Source organism: Cynoglossus semilaevis, chromosome 9 (assembly GCF_000523025.1).
Source record: "Cynoglossus semilaevis isolate Cse_v1.0 chromosome 9, Cse_v1.0, whole genome shotgun sequence".
Lineage (NCBI taxonomy): Eukaryota > Metazoa > Chordata > Actinopteri > Pleuronectiformes > Cynoglossidae > Cynoglossus > Cynoglossus semilaevis.
In genome coordinates, this window is record NC_024315.1 from 15,587,065 (window position 1) to 15,608,824 (window position 21,760).

Below are 21,760 nucleotides of genomic sequence, written 5' to 3' on the forward strand. Positions count from 1 at the left end.
CATGACTTTAATTTGAATTTTTATTTTTAAGAATTTAATTCATTTTTATTACCAAAAATAATATTCAAGTAAATAAAAAATAAAGTAAATGAATTGCAAAGATTCAGCCAACGAAATATATCTTGCTTATTTCATGTGACTACTGCACTCTCCGTTTTTGGTTAAAAATATATAATACTGAGGGTTTTAATTTAGCTCGTGGCTAATAACTTTTATTCCAGGGACTCAAAGTTGTGCCTCAATGAGTACGAAGTCTAAACTAAATAATAAGACAGTTCAACGTTACTTTTGCCGGGTGAGATAATTATATCAGCAACTGTTTACCACAAGCCCATGCTTTGTTTGGGTGAAAAGCTGCTAATTTAATCAGTATGACCAGGGAGGACTACATTTACACATAGGCTTTAAGAATTTTCTTTTTTAAACTTATGTGGGAATAAATAAGCGGAAAAAACAAACCTTGCTTGCAGTAAATATTGAATATTGTGTTGAGTGACTTCCTCGTTGGAATAAAACTGTAAACATTACCCCCTTCTGGTCGTAACCTGAAAAGTCCCAAAAACACTGTCGAGCATACTCAGTATATCAGATTTTAAATATTTATTGAATAATCAAGTCAAACATTCCACTTTAAAATAATCTTTATTGTGAGGTGAAATTCTAATATTGTGATTACAGTTCTGTAATTGGTTTGTGGGGCCAATAAGGATATTTGACCATATCCAACTTGGTCTCTGGGAAGTAGTCGTTGAACTCTTCGACAGTCATTTGTTCGAAAGGGATCATGTTCTTTAATTTATCCAACTAAAAACAGAGAAAACACAGCACACCAGATAAAACAACAAAATATACATTTATGTTGCAACAATGTACATAGCTGCTCACAAAGCATTAAAACAAATCTCACCTCTTTTTCATAATGTGCAATACGGGCATTAGATGCTTCGATGTAGGCAGCTGCACCTTTGTTCTGGAGCAGAAAAGTAGAATTATTAGATTAGCAAAATCAGCACCTGTTCCTAATGCCGCAATTAACTATGATGTTCCACAAGAACTACTGACTGTCTATCGATTTCATGCTTTGTTTTCTTTAAAATCTGTTTGCTCAAAATTTGCATACTTACAGCCTCAGCCTCTTCTGCATTAATAGTACTTGTCTGAGTGTCAGTGGGCTGGGGCACCTGCAGGGCCTTGAACTGTGTAGAAAATAAAACATGACAAGAAATGTCAACAGTTCAAAACCTCATTCCAATTCAATAAAATATGGATAAATAAAATAAAATGGTACATTTTAAATTAATAAACAGTTATGTTTTTATTTTTATTTTTTGTACCAATAGGGTGGTAGTTGCAGGGCTGTCTCCATGTTAAATTTCATCACTGGAAATTAGACATATACATGGCAAAGTGTGACTCAAAGGATAAAATGCTGAAGCTAAAAACCACCAAAGAAGCAGTGAGGCAGATGGTTCTAGCTGAGATTAGTTTGGCCTTGATGGACAGCGACTACTACACCTGATCAATCTAACTGGCCGGTGGTATAAGAAGTACATTTCTAACATGTAGTAGAAATATCAAAATCACTTCAAACTAAGGTGTGTAGTAACTTGTCACTTGTGGAAACCAGTTCAACAGATTTATAGGATAACTATTAAATTAACATTTAACAACAATTAACATGCTAAAAGAATACAGTAAACCTGAAGTTTATAGTATATAAATGTGTCAAAAATGTTTTTATTAAAACTTGACTTGACCTCCAAATGTAGTACATCTTGCACTAGTGTTAATATGTATGGACTCACCTTCTTTTCAAAGTCATCAACCATTGCACGGTTAGCCACTGTAGTCTTGTAGAAATTCCAGTCAATGGCTGCAGGAGCCTCTGGCAGGGAAGAGAGTCTGGTAAAAGGGAACGAAAGATAAGATTTGGTTATTGAGGCTAGTATTAAATGTGTTAAGTAGATTAAAACAAACTTTTGTTTAATCAACGGCATAAATATAGTAGCAGTAAATATTTAATAAAATGTGAAAGAATAAAATGTCCAGATGTCAATGATTTGAGTGTCCTTTCTCTATCGGACAGTGACTGTACTGCGTCTTTTATACATTATATATACACAATGACTACATACCACCTGAGCTACTGTTCTTTGAAAACAAGCAATGAAACAAGCAACAAACATAAGATTTTTGTAATTGATTCCCCTGATGAGTTGTTGATGGGCTACGGTTTTATGAAGTAACAAGGTAACTCTGACTCAAACAAAACAGGATATATTGTTGCTCTGCTGGCAAGGCGCTGCTTTCCTGTGTTTGTATGCAAAATAATTAAAGGACATCATACATCCTTATTACATAAACTTCCGAGTCCAATAGAGTTCCTTTTGCATGCAACCTTTGGAAACCATCTCACCAACCTAAAATGCCTAACTGCTGTGAAAGTCATTAAATTTCCATAAATCATATGAACCTGATAAAATGTAATTTTTTTCAGAACTCCACAGATGACATGTAACGTACTTGGCAGAGATGGCGTCACTGCGGGTCTTCAGTGCGTTGAACATTGCCTTCTGGTTGGCCGGAACTCGCTCGGCAAAAGCCACCCAGTCAATGGCCTTCAGGGCTACCCGACGACCTGCCATAGTGACTGTCTGAGAAAGTGAACAATTTGATTAGTTCATTATTAATTCTAAACATTTTTGGTTTTACCAGACAAATAATCTAAGCCTGTGACAGCTTTTGGTATTATGTGTTGCTATTTAACAGGTAAAAATTAAAAAATAAAATCACAAAACACAAGTAATATATATTATACAAGTAAATATATAATAATATAATTCTGAATTGCACACACTAGATATAAATTTGTCTACCAAATGCCTGAAGAACTTTAGAGCTATAGTTACAAGCACGGTTAAATTCATGATCTTGATAAGTGGGCAAGCCGTTCAACAAAAATACAGAAAATTGTGGAGACTTGTTAATAGTGTATTTCATTATAATTTGAAAATTACAACCTACTGCCACGTTGGTAAACTACACGTAAACTTACAAGTTACAAGTACAAGTTAATGTGTACATAAACATATAACGTATCAACGAATAGCATAGCATCAATACACATGAAACATTCACTTAATATTAAACTACATGTATGCCTCTAATTAATGCATCAACATATTTAATAAATCAATGAGTACTATTCAATGATAGCGTATGGCTTGATTCGGGATTACGCAAAATATATGGTTGGCTTGCATTAAACAACCGTAATGAAAAGGAACGAGAAAATACAATTTATTGTTTGCAGGTATAAGAAGCTTTCCATGTGTTTTGTTATGTTCAAGTCCTCTGCAAAAATCAGCTAACGGAAGCTAGTTTGGTTAGCTAGCTAGCTAGCTAGCGAAGGTCAATAAAATCTTTCTGAAAGACAAAGGCTTAACGGCCTCGAAAAAAAACGTTTCGATCAGAGTCCGCTGCTCTCTGTATTGCTAAATAGTTGAAGACGGTCAGTTCCTTTTTAAATGATTAAAAATGAACGCTTCTTCATTCAATAACTCAAAATTCTGTTATACTCACCACGCAGAACCAGCTCGTTCGATCTGTGACAAGACAGAGCAGAGGAAGCGCTTCTTGTTCGAGTGGAAAGGGAAGCGTATCGAGACCGTTGTCGCCCTCTGCAGGACAGAAAAGAGGCGTAACAGTGAGGGTCTCATATAGTACGGCTGCTTTTAAATAAAGACTTTAATAATGTCACCTGATAAATTATTATTTGCACCAAATTATAATAAGTGAGTTACTTTTCTAAGATTTTATATGAAAAAGTAAGATATTTTACCGTGTCTCCTGTCTCACAGAGGACACAATAGGTCGACGAATTGAGGGATGCCTGGAGATTTCTTTGGTTCATAAAGAATAGTACTAGTAGATACAAAATAATCTGAAATTTTAGTTTTATTTTTTGATTGGAACAATCATAGAATATTCAACTCAACAATTCACACAAAAATCTATAGCAATGGATCTTAACATTTTAATTATGAAAATACAGCCTCAGAAATGATTTTACTCCATAGGCATGACCAACAAAGAAATACGGAAGCACAGATCAACCCCTTTCAGAGTACAGTGTACATAAAGATTAGATAGACAAGATAAGATATTTCTTATAAGACTATTTGCCTAGTTATCGACCAAATCCACTGTACCCTTAAGTTACACTACACGTGGTGATTAAATATGATTCTGAAAACTACAAACCCCAAAACCTCATATAAGAATATATATATATATGAGAGCTTTGTTTATGTGTTAGATTGCTCACTAAATGATAATGGGATCCAATTGCATCGCCTACCACTAGATAGCGCCAAAGTATAACCAGTGGTACACTTACCATAGCTTGAGAACCACCGGTCTATTTAATTTGCAGTAGCTATTTGAATACACTCACGGGCTTGCAGAAACTCAGCTTCTCCCGTCTTGGCAAAGGACGGATTAAGCTCGGGATTGAACCCACAACCTCCCACTTCCCAGAAGACGAGCTCAACTATAAAGCATAAGCTCCTTACGGGTAATGTGGATCATACTGTTGTAGTGGTCGATATATTATTTTATTACAGCCATCATGACTGCATTGGTTCAGTTATTCGACAAAGAGGATACCTTATATGGTCTTTTATCTATTGGAGCTTCGCTTTTACTAAAATACAAAAATACTCCATATCACTAATTTGAAACTACTGTGGGACACGAGAAACACCAGCACAGGATGTGGTCATCAATGAAACCGTTTAAATACAGACAGGGTCACGGTTATAGATGCGTTTAAATAGACGTGGATGTTTTTATTTATTTATAATTTGTCATTGTGTATTTTCAAATGAAACATCACGGCAGACTTTGCAAACTGCTGTTTTAATTATAGTTTAATTATTTGATATTTAATAATGAGTGGATGGGATGCAATTGTTGTCATTATATATATATTGTGTGTGTGTGTTAACTGAAATCCAAATATGAATTACAATTATACGAACACGATAAGGGTACAATAAAAATCAATCGTTTTTTACTGAAACAACTAATGCGTAAAAGTGACAACAATGTGTTTTTTTTCCTATCGTGTTTGATAACATGTTTTTACTTTATAAAGAAAACAACATGCTCTCCTGACGACAATGCTAATATGAGCGCATGTCCTTCTCTTTATTGGAGCGATCCAGAACTTTTCACAAATATGCAAAACACAAGCAATTTTAGAGCATGTTTAGATTTTATTTTCTAAAGTCAGTTTTTACAAGTAACTGAACAATTTTATGTACACAGTACAGATACAAACATATTCAATAAATATCAGATTTCCTGCCCGACCTCAGGTGAGACTGCAGGACTTTATGAACACTACAAATTTTATTTACATTATCTGCAGCTCTTCACAGAAAAAAAAACCTATCAATACTCCCACAAATGTCTCGTGGAGGGTTTTAAAATCTAATACAATTTACAAAATTAGACGGTAGAAAAATGATAGGAATGATCGAATATAGTCGAAAATATTCAAACAGCAATTGAGGTTTTACCCGAGGGTGAGAGGATATAGTCAAACAGCAGTGCGGGATAAGAAGGTGAACTCTAAGTGATGCACTGCTCTGAGACGTAAGGCACTGACACCAGTAAGTACTGTTCTGTTGCATCCAGAAGAATACTGCAGTCTTCGTGTTCGAATTCACTCCAGCTGTCCATTTTCACCACTGTTGGACAGAGTGGACAATGAACGAAGTGTTTAAAGCATGTCGTTTGAAAACCTGACATTTAAAGTTGGAACCACAACTGATTCCACAGCGCTTGTCACCATAATTACGAGTTCTGAGTGAGCGCTCGCAGTTCCATAACGCACCAACAAACAGACCGTAGTCTGTGTCGTGATGGCAGTGGTCATACATTTGACATCATAGAAAAGGTTTATTTTAGACCAGATTTAAAAAATAAACTCTGATATATTAAACACATGTTATCCTTCTGCGGTGCGGCCTTCCAAAGACTACAGGCAGCCCGAGGACAAGCACGCTAATGTGCACACACGCACTCGGGAGCATTAGGACAAGTAGTACATCCCATAAGTGGGTCCACCGAACAGTCCCGGCACTGGCAGACTGGGTCTCGGGAAGGCACTTGATGGGCTCCATGTGGGGGAGCCTATGTGCGCTCCGATGGGGAACGGCAGCGCAAAGGCGGGGAGGACGGGCTTGGAGGCCAGTTTGAACTTCTCCAGCTCGGCCTCTTGTAGTCTCTTGGCTTTGGCCCTTCTGTTCTGGAACCAGATCTTCACCTGAGTCTCCGTCAGATTGAGCGAGTTGGAGAACTCCGCTCTCTCGGCGATGGAGAGGTACTGTTTCTGGCGAAATTTGCGCTCCAAGGCCAGCAGCTGAGAGGTAGTGAAGGGCGTGCGAGGTTTCCTGTTATTTTTGTGTTTCCTTAAAGTACATTGATTTGGACTGGAGCTTCCTGTAAAGACAAAACAATCCAAGAAACACAAAGAAGATTTTACTGAACGGTGCCATCACTGTGGGTGAAGGATTGGACGTAAACATGACGTACAATAGACGTGTTTTCTCTAGACGAATCATGTTGCCATGGAAATTTATTTTCGTTATTTTCTTAGATTTAATTATTTATAATATGAAGGATCTACATTAGCACACTTATGATTTTAAATAATATGCAAGTAAAAGGATGCAATGAGATACTATAAACAGAGAAGTGTAGCAGGCAATGCGCTTCAACTGCATAATAAATAAATAATCTACACTCCTATAATTAGTCAAAGTATCATAAAGTATATATTGTTTTAAAGCAGATGTCTGAACAAAACAAATACAAGGGTGATGAGTAAATACATTTTATCCATGTTTTGGATCTCACAAATGTCAGGGAACAGCGGGAGGACGGACTTACGAGGAGGAGTAGTAAAGGAAGAAGTCTGGAACCAAGTGCTCTGTTCTTTCTCACAAAACTGTGGACTGTCTTCAGCGGAGCTGCTGGAGACAGCCCGAGAGCTCTCCGCGGAAACCTTGCCATCAGCGTAAAGAGTCCTTGGGGAGAACGGTGCGCCCTGTGTAACCCCGGGCTTGGGTAGGACCAGAGCAAGGTCCGAGGGGGGATAGGATGTCCGACAGGTGGGTTTTTTGGAAATCAACGACTCCACGCTAAACGGGAGGCAGCTCCGCTGTGATCTGTATCCCTTTTCCGTGGTCATGTCTTTGGGCTGGAGTTCATCTCCCTCCGTTTCCGTCTGTTCTTGTTTTTGTAGCAGTTTTGCGTCTCCGGACGGCGAACTTTGCGCAGCACTCATCGCGGTACAGGGGGATGCGGCGGCCATGCACCACCGTGCGGCCCGTTCAGGAGAGTGGTGTGTAGTAGTAATAAATGCGTCTCTACGTGCTGCCAGGGGTGACCAGTAGCTTAAAGCCGCCTGACGGGGGTCGTCTATAAAAGGACAGGGGTTGTCCTCCTTCCCTGCTCCAACCAATCAGCCCTTCGAGTTGGCTTTGTGACGTCTGCGAGTGCGGTCTCGATTGGCTCAGCGCCTCTCACAGGAACATCAAGAGGCCTTTGAGGGAAAAAAGGAGTTAATCATACAGACCTCATGCGGCGGAGGTCTATTGATGCTGCTCACAAAGTGGCTCAGGCCAATTTTAGCGCAATTAACCAGTGGGGAGGACTCTTCTGACCATTTACATCCATTAGCCGGACACTTCATCCCTGAGCTTCTCTGTGCTAAAATAATCACCAACTGTAAAGCGGAGCCAGAACTCGAGAGTCTTGACGCAAGTGATGCCTTCACGGGAGAAGAACAATAAAAAAGAGCCTATTTATTTATTTATTTATTTATTTCTGTGTTCAACAAATCCCAGACAGTGTTCCGCAGGATAACGGTATTAAAACAAAAAGTGGGCAAACAATCGGAATTTCTTTTTTAGAAAAGGAGTCAGTAAGACAAGGTATGGGGTTGAGGGATAGAAATTGATTAGGTATGACTGTTGGTCACACAGTATTATGGTAATTTAAGGCCTGTCATGAGCTCTTCTCTCTTCACAATGGCCTCACTTGAGAAGCAACAGGCGTTTTCTTTCTCCAGGTCATACTATTTAATAAGCCAGACAAGTTGTGTTTTGCAAGGCGCCAGGCTCGGCGGGTTCAAAAAGGAAGCCACCTCAGGCAGAAAAGGCAACGGTTAACTCCACTTAACCAATTGTCCCGCAGATATTTCATAGTCCGATGCGTGGAGCCGCTGACAGTTAACCGTTTCACGTCTGACGTCCGTGACAGTCGATCAAACTGATTTGTGATTTGTTGCTGTCACCCCACCATGTACCAGGAATCTATGTTTTTCTTTTTCTTTTTTTTTCAGGTAAATTGTATAATGAATATATTTTCGGGACAAGAACTGTCTCTCATTTAATTGTGCGCACTATCAGCACCATCACTGAGGTCAGTCCCGCATCCACAACACCATCATTTGTTACTTTACTGACACACCCTGTTTCAGGGCTGAATAGGATGAATTCCTTAATAAACAACTTGACATCCTGTCTATAAAAAAACGATGAGCTGCGATAACAGGACTGTGTTCCAACAAATAAATCACCCAAAATAATATTTTTCCTATAAAAAACATTTGAATTTTAAGAAAACAATAAAAATGTTTTTAAACATTCTTAATGGGTGCTCTTTTAAAAATTTAAACATTCTTAATGGGTGCTCTTTTTAACTAAGTTAATATCTGTGATAACTTGACTGATGATTAGCACCAGCTAATGTTTAAGAGCCCACTTCTTTATTTCCCTTTTCAGAAAGCCAGTCTTTATACAGCAGTGGCCTCTCATCAGCCAGCTGGTTTGGGTTTAAACCCCAGCAAAAGAGTGTGCCATCTCTTTATTCCCATTTTGTTGTGCCAAAAGAAGGATAAGAGTTGGCCTGGTGGACGGCATGTCTTCACATAAAGGCATTCATCAGATAAAGGTAGACCCAGAAAGAAAAGCAGACAAATACAGTTACCTCCTCTCCCCTGGAGTCCGCTCCAGCCAGTGTTTAGCTTTTACCCCCTCCTTTGTGCCCCAAACGACATTTCTGTAACAGCATGCAGGCGAGTGCACTGTGTCAGAAGGTGTTAGTAAGTTTAAAAGCAGATCTGTCCTTCAAGGTCAAAGTGTGCACTCTGGGATGAACACTACAGTCAGCTGATGCCAGGAATGAAAACATTTTTACATAAACTGCTCGTGCCTGTCTGCGACATTCGTATCACCATAAATCTGCTTGGACAGTTCACGAAAACATCAGAAGAATGAAAGCTCAACAAGCCACAGGAGAACCCACCTTCAAATGTTTTGAAAACACACACAGGAGAACCACAGGAGAACCCACAGGAGAACCCACCTTCAAATGTTTTCTGTCAATATGTCATTTGACACTTTTTTCATCCGTGTGCCCAAAGAAGGTCAGGGGTCGAGGCTATCTGTAAATGAGGTGAAGGTTTGCAGCACTTGATGAGCTCACACTCTGCAGTGCATCAACGACGTGAATGTTCTGCTGTGAAATATCACTCCACTCCTGCCTTGTTTTTGTTATTATTTTAAAGATACAGAATTTCTAATGAAGTAGAAGCTAAACTATTGTTGTTAAATGAAGATGTCAGTATAACTTTGAGTCATGTGACCCTGTTGCTTGATATGCCCAGCACCGCTCCTGGCATCTTAAATAGCTGTACTTTGGGTTATACTCAGAGCTGTGGAAAAATATCTTTGACCTTTCATTTGAGTTAACAAGTTGATCCAATCCACATCAGACCGACTTCAATCCTGCACTTATACGCTGGTTTGACATTTTCTGCCAAAACCACTTCCTCTTGTGGCATCATGGAGCTCTGTGTTTGAATGCCTGGTAATGAGGGAAATCTTCCTGCCTTGCTAAGAAAAGTGAGGCCGTGCTCCTTCATCATGGATTCCTACTCAGACTGTGACAGAGCAGTGAGGAGAATTTTAAAGTGTTCCTTCACATTCACACTCATATTTTGACTGAAATACACAAAATAACTCTGTCCCATTTGTCAGTGGTGGAGAGATTTGTATTTTTCTTTTAAACACATGCTGAAGTCTGAAAGGTCTCGTGTGCGTACGGCCGCATTTTAAAAGAACAACTCAAACGCTGGTACCGTCGACAGCATCTTCAAAACACAGATGTTTTCGCTGCGAGGTTCTCCCAGAACTCTGCTGCCAACAAAAATTGTTCAGAAGAAAAACCACAAGAGGTGACAATGCAATTGGCAATTCAGTCTGGCTTTCTCTTCACCATAAAAATTCACATTTTTGAGGAAAGTCTAGAAACAATGTGAGTGGGCGAGTTAGGTTGAAGACTGGAGATGAGGATCTCCATGTGGCTGCTCTGTGGTCTGAGTCAAACACCAAAGAATGTCACCACAATTTCATGGGCTCTCTGCAGCCAAAGCACTGATACTGTGTATCGAGAATAAAACAAGTTTGTCTTTGGCTTTAAATCTGAGTTGTGAAAATTACAGCAATATATTTAGTAGGTGAACTGTGTTTAATATGTATATTTAAACAAATTTTATTATTGTTCACTTTCACATTAAAGTAACAATCAAGGCCCAAGTGCTACTCACTGTGCTAATGCAGACAGTTTACAGTCCAAAATAATCAAATCTTTTCATGATAGAAAGTGGAATAAAAATTAAAAAATAACCAAGAAGGTTCTTTTCAGCTGTAAAGCTCCTCTTACAAAAACATTAGTCACACACAAAATTATAATTTCAGATAACTTCTGATTTGTTACAGCACTTTACTTCACATGTGGAGCTGTTTTTTTTTCCACTACAAAAATCAAGCCCTGACAGAAGCAGTGTCTGTTTTTTAGTCCATCTCACCTCAAACACATGGCTCTAATGAATGAGATCTAAACAAGTAACGCTTTTCTTATAGTAATAATGTTATTGCACGCACCAGAGGTCAGAACAATTGTGAGCATTTGAATGTCCTGAGATTACAATTTCAAAGTCCTCCCCATGTGAAGCGGAACAATGGGGAGGGTGGGAAGTTAAAAAAGCAGGGTCCCTTTCAAATAAACAAGCATGGCTTGATCCTGAATAGGGCTGCTACCGAGCAGTCGGATTGGTTCTCAGAAGATTGAGTGCAAAAGCTTTGCATGCACTCCCCACCACCTCCTCCACATCCTTCACCAACTCCCAAACAAACTGATATAGTAAACACAGAGGACCTGATAGAGCCACACTACTGTAATTCAGCTCCATTATCCCACCTCTTATCTCTTGTCTGCTCGCTTTTCCTCACCGCTGAACAGAGCGTGGTCGGGAAAGTAGTGTGTGTGTGTGGGGGGGTAAAGCTCCTCTTTTTTGTGCTATTGTGGGGGGGTGGGGGGTAGGTAAAGCTCCTCTTTTTTGTGCTATTGCCTAATGAGCCTAAAAATACAATTGCAGTCTTCTGACTGGGGAGATAGCCTGCAGGCTTTAGTGTAAATTAGCAGCACAAGGAAGCCCACAGGGTTGAGTCTTGCTGGGCTGCCAGAATAGGGAGATGTGGTGCGAGGGGAAAATCCTGTTAGGGCAGTGCATGTGGAGGAATCACGGTGCATATCTGACCCAACTGGAGTTGACAGAGTCACTTGTTGCATTGGCAAACTCCACATCCATGACAATTGCACTGCTGATGTGTGAGATTTATTGAAGCTGCACCGCAGCCACGAGTATTGGTGTCCACGATATGACATGTCAGTTGTTTGTCCCATTTCAAACCCATAATTCCAGTTTGTTCCACACAATGGCTTCTTTGAGTTGCGACTACAATCATCATTCAATTTAACCTTCTTTTCTTTTATAGGTCTCAGGGCCAGGCAGTAGAGGCAAGAGTCTCCCACATTGCATATGTCCTCTCATGAGCCCGAGGTGCTCTTTTGACCGCTCCGCTAGGCATCTGCTGCCCATAGCCTGCCATATCTGCATTCTAATGCACATATCCTGCTGGGATGTTAACTTTAGGCCTTCAGTAATTGATGGCTTCCACACTTCAGCCGAGTCCCCCCTTTTTCCCTCTCCCTGCCGATTGTTTGTATATCTCTGTGGTTTGGAGGTCTTTCAGTCAACCATTGTTCTTTTATGGTGGAATTATAATAGACCTAAGGACAGAGAGAAAAGAGACAGAGAGGAGGGGGCACCAGAGGGGAGGGAATAAAAAAAGAGTCATTGCTGATATTTAGTGAACTCCAATGGGGGAGTTTTCATTCTCATTCTGCAAGTTTGGCACATGCCTTCTGTTACTAAGTGGCAGTGCACTGAAAGACTGCCTTGCATTTCCCATTCTCCAGCTCCACTAGGTGCCTAGACTTACAACCCTGGCAGCTGTTGGGCCTTCTATGCAGCTATAGACTCCGCTCCACAGGTGAGCTCCCCTACCAAACTCCCAGTCTCCACTTCACTCAATAGGTCTTTTTCAAGTCTTTTATCAGTGGGAAGAGGGTGATTTTATGTGTATGCCACTCACAGAACTGCAATTCATGGCTTTCAAAATTGAAAATAATGTTAGTCATTGTGCTACACATGCAGCTCATTTTAGCATCAGTATGATTTATATCTTTCTCCAGTGACACTTTGCCAAGATCACATGGATGGAAGCTGTTCTTTGTTGAAAATTGATTTAAACAGCCAATAATAAAAAGATTAAACCGGCAAAACCAATTAATATAATATAATATAATTAATAATATATGTTAGATATAAACAGCATTACATTTCAGAAAAAAGTGATGTAAATACAAATTTCATTTTTGTTAATTATGATATATTGTGACAAATACTTAATAAAAACGTTGTACAATGAATACATACTGTAAATGTTGTGTTTGTATGATATTTCATTAGAAGTGGTTCAAGTCAGCATTTAGAAAGACTGATAACTAGTGTGGTCAAGATCTTGGGACTAGAGTGCTGTTTCGGTCGTAGCAGGTTTTAGCTCACTTTTCCCATCTTCAATCAGCGGCAGAATACCTTCTTGTTTGTTTTCTTCTATTTTTTTCTCTCTGATGTGAGCTGTTACATATTACTCCAGAGGTGTGGTGCCTCTTCCCTCAAAGGCCTCCACTGTTTCCCCCAAACTGCTGCCAAGCCGGGCTATCTATTCATTTGGTTACTTAAGTGTAATTGCTCCCCTTTGAAGCCTCAGAGAGGCAAATCATTTGCTTTGGCCCTGGGGCAGTAATGGTCACTGAGCCAGCGACCCCCTCCTGGTGCGAGATCATCGGAGAGACCGCGAGAGGCCAGCTCCCATACGGAGAAGAAATAATATGGCCAGGGCCGCTCAATTTCACCTCCCTTTTCATCCCATTCTTTGAAAACTTTTTTTTATTAACAACAGCTTTCTCTCTCATACCGGGGCGCCAGGAGAGGGGAGGAGAGAAGGGAGAGAGGTGGAGAGGTAGTGAGGGGAGGGTGATGGTGGCATGAGAGGATATCACCAGCAGGGGAGGGGTGAGAGTGAGGTCTGTCTCCCTGTCTGTTGGACACACAAACACACACACACACAGAGACCCACACACACATCATCAGTCTTCAGTATCATCATCAATAGTGACAGGTCAAGTAGGAATTGAGAAAACAGCCTCACCCCCATAATTCACACTGGTAAACAGGGACTCGAGTTTCATATGCCACAAACCTCAACGCTTTCTCTTTCTATCTCACAGACACAAAGACGCACAGAGAGAGAGAGAGAGAGAGAGAGAGAGAGAGAGAGAGAGAGAGGACGCACAGGTTAAGACGTCGTATACATCTATGAGAACGCTTCTGAGTTGTTGACAGGAAGTCCTCTTTTAAACCCGCAACAGACCACGAGATACTGGTGCAGGATGGTGAACAAAGACAACGTTTAATGCTGTAAAATACTCCTCCACTTACAGTAATTGTTACAGTTCTAGACACACTGACATAGTCATCTCATAACAGGGTAATGGGGGCTGGAACTGTGCACAGGAGTGTGATATATTAAAATGGCAGTGGGTCGCAATGGAATAAATAAATAACTGTCTGATTTTTGTGTTTGAATAAGAAAAGGAAAACTATACTGTAAATTGAATGTTTATAATCATGCACATACGTAGAGTGGGGAAAAACATGTTTAGGAGGAAAAAGATTACTTTTAAAAAGTTGTCTTCAAGACACAGTGGAGCTAAATCTATGTGGACAAGCAGACCTAAAAAAAAACAACCTGCGTATGAATATATCTTGTTGACTTTGAGGTTTTTAAGAGAGAAGCATTCCCTGCGCTCAAGCCAGATGGTAACAATTCTACGACATATTACGAGCTGCTCCTTGCCAAATAGCATACCTTTGGGCTATGTTTTCAGTGGGCTATAAAAGCCAATAATGTAATTTTGATCTATTTTATCAGATATCACCGCAGCACTGGTATGTTTTTTTAAGACAGAGTTTGAAATTGCTGTCTTGCTGTTTTGCTTTTTTGCTATGTAAGAGCACCATTTTCAATATCTAACCCGCTGTGTGGCTTTGCTTACTTGACTTCTGCCCTGTACTGGGGAGGGAGAGGGCTGAAAGTGTTCGGCTAGCCACTGTGTTGTCAGCCAAGGGGCAAAAAAGTATGTTCACGAAACGCCTTGCGTGAAGAGAACAGTGGTTTCCTTGTCAAAAACTAACCTTGACACACCTTGATGCCAAGATGACACAGTAACAGGCATCCCAGAAGTGTGGCACATACCCCAGAGGTCTGCTATCAACTCAACGCTAACCTTGAAACAAGTTACCCTCATTTTTGCTTACTTTGGAAATCTTAAGGGAATATCATCAGTTTTACTACAACTTATGAGCTCTTATAGAGCTAAACACACCCCAAAAAAGTGTGATCTGAAGGGTGAGACAGCCAGGGTTATAATGTCCCATCTGTGGGCATTTCTCTTTCATAATGTCTTAAGAATGTAATTGCTCCAGAAAGCAACCACAACAAGGTGGGACAAGTGCCGTGTTTGCCTCTTGTCCATTAACATGCACAACTGGAGGCCTGCTGTAGGGAATTACTCCTGCTAATGGCACTACCCACTTTGGTTGCAGGAAATCGAACAGCCGCACTTTAACTGCTAAAACGGTGATTAAAAACCCAAAATGCATCATGATGTTGGGCAAGTTAGTGAAAAGAGAGAACGAGGGGAAAACACAGAGGTGGGGGTGGGGGAGGAGAACAAACGGCATTGTTTACTGACCATTATGGGATGTATGAATGTGAGCCTCATCCATTGATTTTACTTTTTTTTTGTAAGTGAAGATGTTAAAATATCTAAAGGTAGCTCCTAAAATTTAAATGAAAGATTACAGTATAAACTCTCTAATTTGCTCGTCTGCGGGCTCATTAAGTGTCTCCCTGGCATGGTTTAATTGGCTACAAGCTGCAATTAATGAGACAAATGGCAGGCTGTGTGATGCCTGACAGGCTGCTGGCTGTCGGTGCGGTAAGGACCGCTCCACACAGAGTACCGAGCTTTCTTTTACATTGATGACGTACATCAGCAGTGTGTACTAGTATGACTGTATTTACAGAACAGTTGAATGTGGACGATAGTAATGTACATAATCCACATAAGGAAAGGAACAGTTTATGATCACAAAGATTCCTCCCATACTCTGTACTCTAAACCGCGTGTAGTGTTTGTTTAAAACCATGGTTCATAACAGACGACGTTTCTCTGTGATCAAACAAGGAAGACGGGGGAAACCTCTCTGCAGCCTTCACTCTCATCTTCAGCAGCCAGTTACAAAGCCAGGCTTCCCCGACGGCTGAAGTCTGAATTAGCCAAACTTCTTTTTTCCTCCCCCCCCGCGCCCCCCTCCTGTGAGTTGGTGGTTGTGTGCGATCCTATAACGAGCTCCATCTTTGACCTGGGTTGTATGTTTCCAAAGATGTCATGTCTTGTAAGTCAAGGAAAGACTTTAATGTCCTCATGAGTTAACATTAAAGGGAAGGATTCCAAAAAGAGGGCGCCGTGCCAGAGAGGTAATAATATCCCCACAAAATGAGAAATCTTAAATGCTAAATTCATCCCACAGATTATACGAACAGACTAGGAGCAAGTATAAAAACAGCAATGATCTCTAACTTCTTCGCTGTAAAACTTTATCTACATATTCCTACGAGAACCTTTGAGATCCTTTAACCACCCGGGATTGAAGTTTTCTTTTTGTTTATGCTGATATTTTTGTCCCACAAATGAGCTTTTGAACTCTGAATTCGTACGGTGTGTTTTCTGTTACAACACATGACTTCAGCTTTTATTCCTAACTTCAGATCGCCAGGATAAAAGAAAGTGAAGAGGAGAAAAAGATTACAGTGACAGACTTTGGCTTGTGACCATAAGTGACATGCTTGCCACGGCATTGTTTGAGGTTTCGCAGACCTGTAATCAAATTTGGGAAGGTTTGGAAACCTATGGTCATGGTGTGCTCTCCAAGACACAATAATGTCCAGTAAAAGAGAAAGGAAGGTAATTGTTTTATATACATGTACTTCTCTGTGCTTTGTCTCTAACAAGTTTAAAAAAGGAAAAAAAGATCCAAAAAAGTAATTTTTCCAAGTACCATGAAAAACATTCCTATTACAAATATTGTTGTTATGTCCCTAGATCTGTTTTTTTTTTTTTTTGGTCATATTGCTGCAGGGCTGTTTCTTCTTCAAGAAACCCTGCTTCAATTAAATGTGATGGAACACATGTGTCCTCTATCAGGCGTAGCATCTTCTACTGTTGGCCTTTGAAATGACACCAGCTCCACGGGATAATTGTGTTTTTTTCTGGGATTCTCTCAGGGCACCTCTTCTTGTGCGTGTTGGCATGGATCTGCCGACACCCACCGTGTCCATAGAATTGTAATAAGTGGTTGTGCATGTCGTAAGCTGCAGGGACAATAGTGATCCCGGGGCCCAGCTCTTTGCTAACCTCAGCCACAGACTCAGGTCTGTCCTTTGTACGTGTCTGACTGAATCTGATGTGTCCCTGTCCTAACAAAGGCTGGTCTGGAAGAATAGACATACCTATTCATCCATGTTTGACAGTGACCCCGGAGAAGGAAGTGCCTCAACTTATAAAAGGGAGTTTACTAGTTTTTTACTTTACATTACTAGTTGTTTTTTTTTAATGTTGTTGTGTTTTGAGCCTTCAGGGCCACCATAGTTTACACTGATAAAACCTCCCTGAAGAGTTTACAGTCACATGAACTTGTTTTACATTAGAAGGTAGATCATTTCAATGCTGTATATTTAGGTGCACCGTGGAGGTGTATGGGGCGGGGCATTAGGAAGATGGGGCCCAAAAGAATATTAATTTATTATAATATTACTGTAAAATATTGCTTTAAGACATTTCTTGTAGTGAGTATCAGTCTTGCATTTAAATAGTGAATTCTTCACAGTATGTAGAAATATATTCGCCTTCTTTAGTTTGTTACACTAAACGGGGGCAGTGTTTCCCAACCTTTTTTGAGCCACGGAGCACCACCAAACAAAACTCTCACAAAAAGTTTATGTAATGAAATAAAATAATGTATCTTAAATTGACTAAAAATGTACTCCTGTTTAGTTGAAGGCACTGCTGATATACTGGCAGGAATTGAAGATAGACACAAAGCTCTTCAACCGCTCTGATCATCTTTTAGTTTTAGTTTTAATAGCCATCTGCTGCCACCTAGCAGAAAAGGATTTAATTGCTCTGCCTGTCACGCATTGACGAACAAAGAAAATATATATTTGTAAAAAAGAAACAATAGTTTTGGAACCAATTAAGTAACATTTCATAATTTTCCAGGGCACACTAGTGGGCCCCAGCACAGTGGTTGGGAATCGCTGACATAGGGGGCTATTGTCATATACTTCCATGGGGCCCAGAATTCCTGGCAGCGGCCGCGTGTGTGTATAATTTATTCTATTGTCTGTCTTATTTTGAAGGGAATCAGAACGCAAGTATTTCCCCAGTGTGGGATCAAAGAAGTTTTTTGTTTTTTTTAAATATATTTTTTGAATAAAACAGCTGAGCACTTTGTCAAACTGTTTTATGTTTCGAAAATGGTTTCCAATCAGATAGTTACATTTACATTCTATTATCTGATACGTTTGGTTAATATTACTGTAGGATAAATGACTGTACTTGTGCAGCATGTATTGTTAATTACTACTACTTTTATGAATTAGCTGTGCAAGAGACGTCACTGAACTTACAGGAAGTCGCTACAACGCCTTAAACTAACATCAAAGCAGGAGCTCAGTGTCATCTTGTGCTGTTTATCTGATCAACACACACACACACAGACACACAGACACACACAACAAACTTTAACAATACAGAAAAAAACTCAGCTATTGATTCTCCTGGCTCTCACCACCAAGTGATCTCCAAACCACTGCTGACATCTCATTATGGACCAGTGTTTAGTGTTATGCTCTGTTTACGTCACATCAGAAAAACAGCAATTTGCAGCAGTATGCGAACAAAACACTTCATAACAAGAGGCTATGGCAGCAAGAGATTTTTTTCTTTAGTCCTTTTGATTTACAAGCGTAAGGAAAAAGATAAAAGTGTAGCATGATCGGAGTGGAGGTCATTGTGACAGGGCAGAATGGAAAACTGATGACCTACAATCATCCTCTGCCGGCTTTGTCTACACCAAGCACCACCTTGTCTAACACTCAGACGGACTGCTCTGTGGAACGCATGAAACGTTTGAATCTTTTTTGTAGTGTAGTTTCATTTCTATGATACATTTGTTTCTTGTTGCTAATGTTAAAGATGAAGTATGGGGAATTTAATTTAAGTATGTACTGTATGTATTTCAGCAAACCTCAACAAGTCACTCCTATGTTGTTTTTTTAAAATTTGTGCTAACTTTGGAAACATCCTTAACTACTCTCATAATAGCTGTGGAAACAAGGGTTTTACACCGGCAAAGCGAGGAGCTGCCCCCGGCTCAGAATAACTGCCTAAGCCATCAACAGGAAGAGGCTGCTGTGTGACTGTGGGCCAAATATTTTAATTGGCCGTCTGCAAGAATTTCTGCTGTGGCAAAGTAATTGACCCACAACTCCCTGGTGCTTTATCAACACTGGAAAAATGCCACGAGGCCGATAACTGGCAGTCTTGTAAACCAATCTATAACAAATGGTCAATTTAAAACATGTGTTATTGGCTACTTTACTACTGGTCTTATCATCCACTTGACAGGATCTGATGGTTAGGTGTGTAACACCTAGCTGTTTGGGTAAAGTCGTTTCAGCAATAGAGCAAATGAAATTCAACCCAGTATTAAGATTTCAAAACAACTAATTATTGTAGCATTATTGATACATATACTGTACTGTAGAAAAAGGACCACGACTGTTGGAAAGATGATGAAGTACCTTATTCTAATCATATCAATATAATGAAATAATATAAATATCATTTGTATTTCTTTTGATTTACAAAACTGACATCATGTTCTTTTCATGTTCTGTTCTCTGTAGGAACATGTCACTCTCCTACACTAACACAGTGGTGACATCATCATCTGGTACATAAAAACATCAGAACAGTCTGACTTATGCCTGGGAGCCATAATGAAGGGCAAAAAATACACACAAACGCAAGACAGTGAATATAGCACGATCCAATGTATGGCGAATATAAACAAAGTCGTCTTCTGCGTACTGTGTTACGTGATGACATATCCGTCCACTCCACTCGCCAACTACTTCCTGTGCAAACTGTTTGCCGAGCTTTAACACCATACGTTGGAATGATGAAACAAGACTTTCTAAAGGGAAATGGGAGATGGCGATGTAACCATGAAACGCCATAGGTCGAGGACGTCATAAACCGAGGACTCCCTGTATTTGAAATGGAGGTGCAACAATTAAGTTTGAATTTACTTTGAACATTTTTCTCCTTTGTCCCCAACAGCAGTCTATCAACTTTCTTCAGAATGTACAAAACTAACACCAAATGAACTTAAAATTTCAAATACCCCGGGGCAAACAACTCAGGCAGTAAATGACTTGAGGTCTTCCTGCCTCACGGATTCATGTCACCGTCACGTCAGCAGCGGCTCATGACAAACAGTCCAGCCGGTTCTCACGGTCAGTGAGCTCTACTAGTTGACTGCCTAGAATTATGCCATAAAGTCTCTGAGTGAGTGTGGCAGGTCATGAACAAAACCAGCTACCAATTAACGTAATGACTGCATCTATCACATTCAATTAGAGGCAGCCTCGGCGTTTCTGCTGAACAGAAACACAGATGGAGAGTGATCACCTTCGGAGACGTGTCTCTCTGTGATGCTTATCTGACCAACCCTGTGTCATATTCGAGTCAGTGGGCCCTGACAGGTCCCACAGATAAAGTGCAGTATGAAAGGGGTCACCTCAGCCTCTGGAATCCATCGTCAGCCCTCTGTCTTGCACAACTGACAAACAACATTCAGGGGGCTTTGGAGAGAAATTCCCTGATGAGTGTCTGCAGACAGAAGGGAGAGAAACAAAGGGAGAGGGAGAGAGAGGAGAAACAATGAGAAAGAACGAGATGCGTGAGCGAGATAAGTGATCTGAAGCAAAACAAAGAATGGAACCCACTTTCCCTCAACTGGCTCCTTACTTTGGCAAAGGTTTACTGTAATCCCCTGGAGGAGCTGCTATCTGGCATGAGTTTGCTCCATGGTCAGTGTCTTTAACCCCAGGTGATAACAGTTAGCCAAGCCATAAAGAAAAAGCCCTTTAACTGATCCATTAGTGTCCAGTCCTTCAGAGTGGACCCACTGGTGTCTACTGAAACTTACCAGGAAACCTTAAAGGAGAACGTCATGGCAGACATACGACAAGATCAAAGGCACACCCCCCCCCCCCCATTGTCTCCCCCCAAAAGTCCAGCACTCTCTCAACTGTTTTTTCATTTCTTTCTCCCCTTTAAAGATATATCCAAACAATTTTTATAAAAGAGAGAAGACAAAAAAATGATACAAATATTAGATTGATCACATGTGTTTTTATATATATTTAGATTGAGCAGTTTGCATAAAAATACTACTTTACCTCCGGCTACCAATAATAGACCCATTGTCTCCCCCCAAAAGTCCAGCACTCTCTCAACTGTTTTTTCATTTCTTTCTCCCCTTTAAAGATATATCCAAACAATTTTTATAAAAGAGAGAAGACAAAAAAATGATACAAATATTAGATTGATCACATGTGTTTTTATATATATTTAGACTGAGCAGTTTGCATAAAAATACTACTTTACCTCCGGCTACCAATAATAGTAAATAGAATTTGATGTCAACTCGACTTTAGAAAAATATATTTTTACTGTTTTTTTATGTTAGCAGTTTTGAATCTTTAGCAAGTTTTATATTTAGTTTTCAACATACAGTTCAAACCTTAAGTAAAATAATTTGATGATGTTTTTAGTTCCTATTATTACCTAGAATTATTTAACATTATTTAACCCCAGGAATGAGGCTTCATTGTTGAGGTGGCCATGTTGGATCACAGTGATTTTAAATAGTTTTTATGGTTAAGTTTGACTTTTTATGCTTTATAATGTCACCATTATAAATGTTTCTTAACTACCTTTAAAACTAAACCTGTTATTGAAGTGTTGCCATGCTTGGCTTTCTTCTTGTGTCACTAATATCTTTTGTTCAGAATTTGTG

At 39.9% G+C, this 21,760-nt stretch overlaps 2 protein-coding genes across 3 annotated transcripts in view; both read right to left on the reverse strand.

Annotated features, from left to right (window-relative positions):
* Positions 1-623: 623 nt before the first annotated feature.
* atp5pd (ATP synthase peripheral stalk subunit d) lies at positions 624-3,680 on the reverse strand. The gene is made up of 6 exons (XM_008317504.2): positions 3,583-3,680; positions 2,524-2,654; positions 1,806-1,902; positions 1,125-1,196; positions 908-970; positions 624-804 (listed from the first exon to the last, which is right to left on the reverse strand). Exons 2-6 carry the CDS (start codon positions 2,643-2,645, stop codon positions 673-675), a joined length of 486 nt encoding a protein of 161 aa, XP_008315726.1. The 5' UTR covers positions 2,646-2,654; positions 3,583-3,680; the 3' UTR covers positions 624-672.
* Positions 3,681-5,259: 1,579 nt separating this feature from the next.
* The window catches only part of LOC103384139 (homeobox protein MSH-C-like), a 33,103-nt gene continuing 16,602 nt past the window's right edge, over positions 5,260-21,760 (reverse strand). Inside the window, exons 3-5 of one of the 2 annotated variants that reach the window (XM_017035138.2) lie at positions 20,477-20,568; positions 6,961-7,615; positions 5,260-6,510 (exon numbers count right to left, since the gene is read on the reverse strand). In XM_017035138.2, coding sequence (XP_016890627.1) covers positions 6,101-6,510; positions 6,961-7,384 — 834 coding nt within the window. In that variant the 5' untranslated portion in view covers positions 7,385-7,615; positions 20,477-20,568 and the 3' untranslated portion in view covers positions 5,260-6,100. The remainder of the gene's footprint in view (positions 6,511-6,960; positions 7,616-20,476; positions 20,569-21,760) is intronic. The other variant, XM_025058700.1, reaches the window with a different exon arrangement.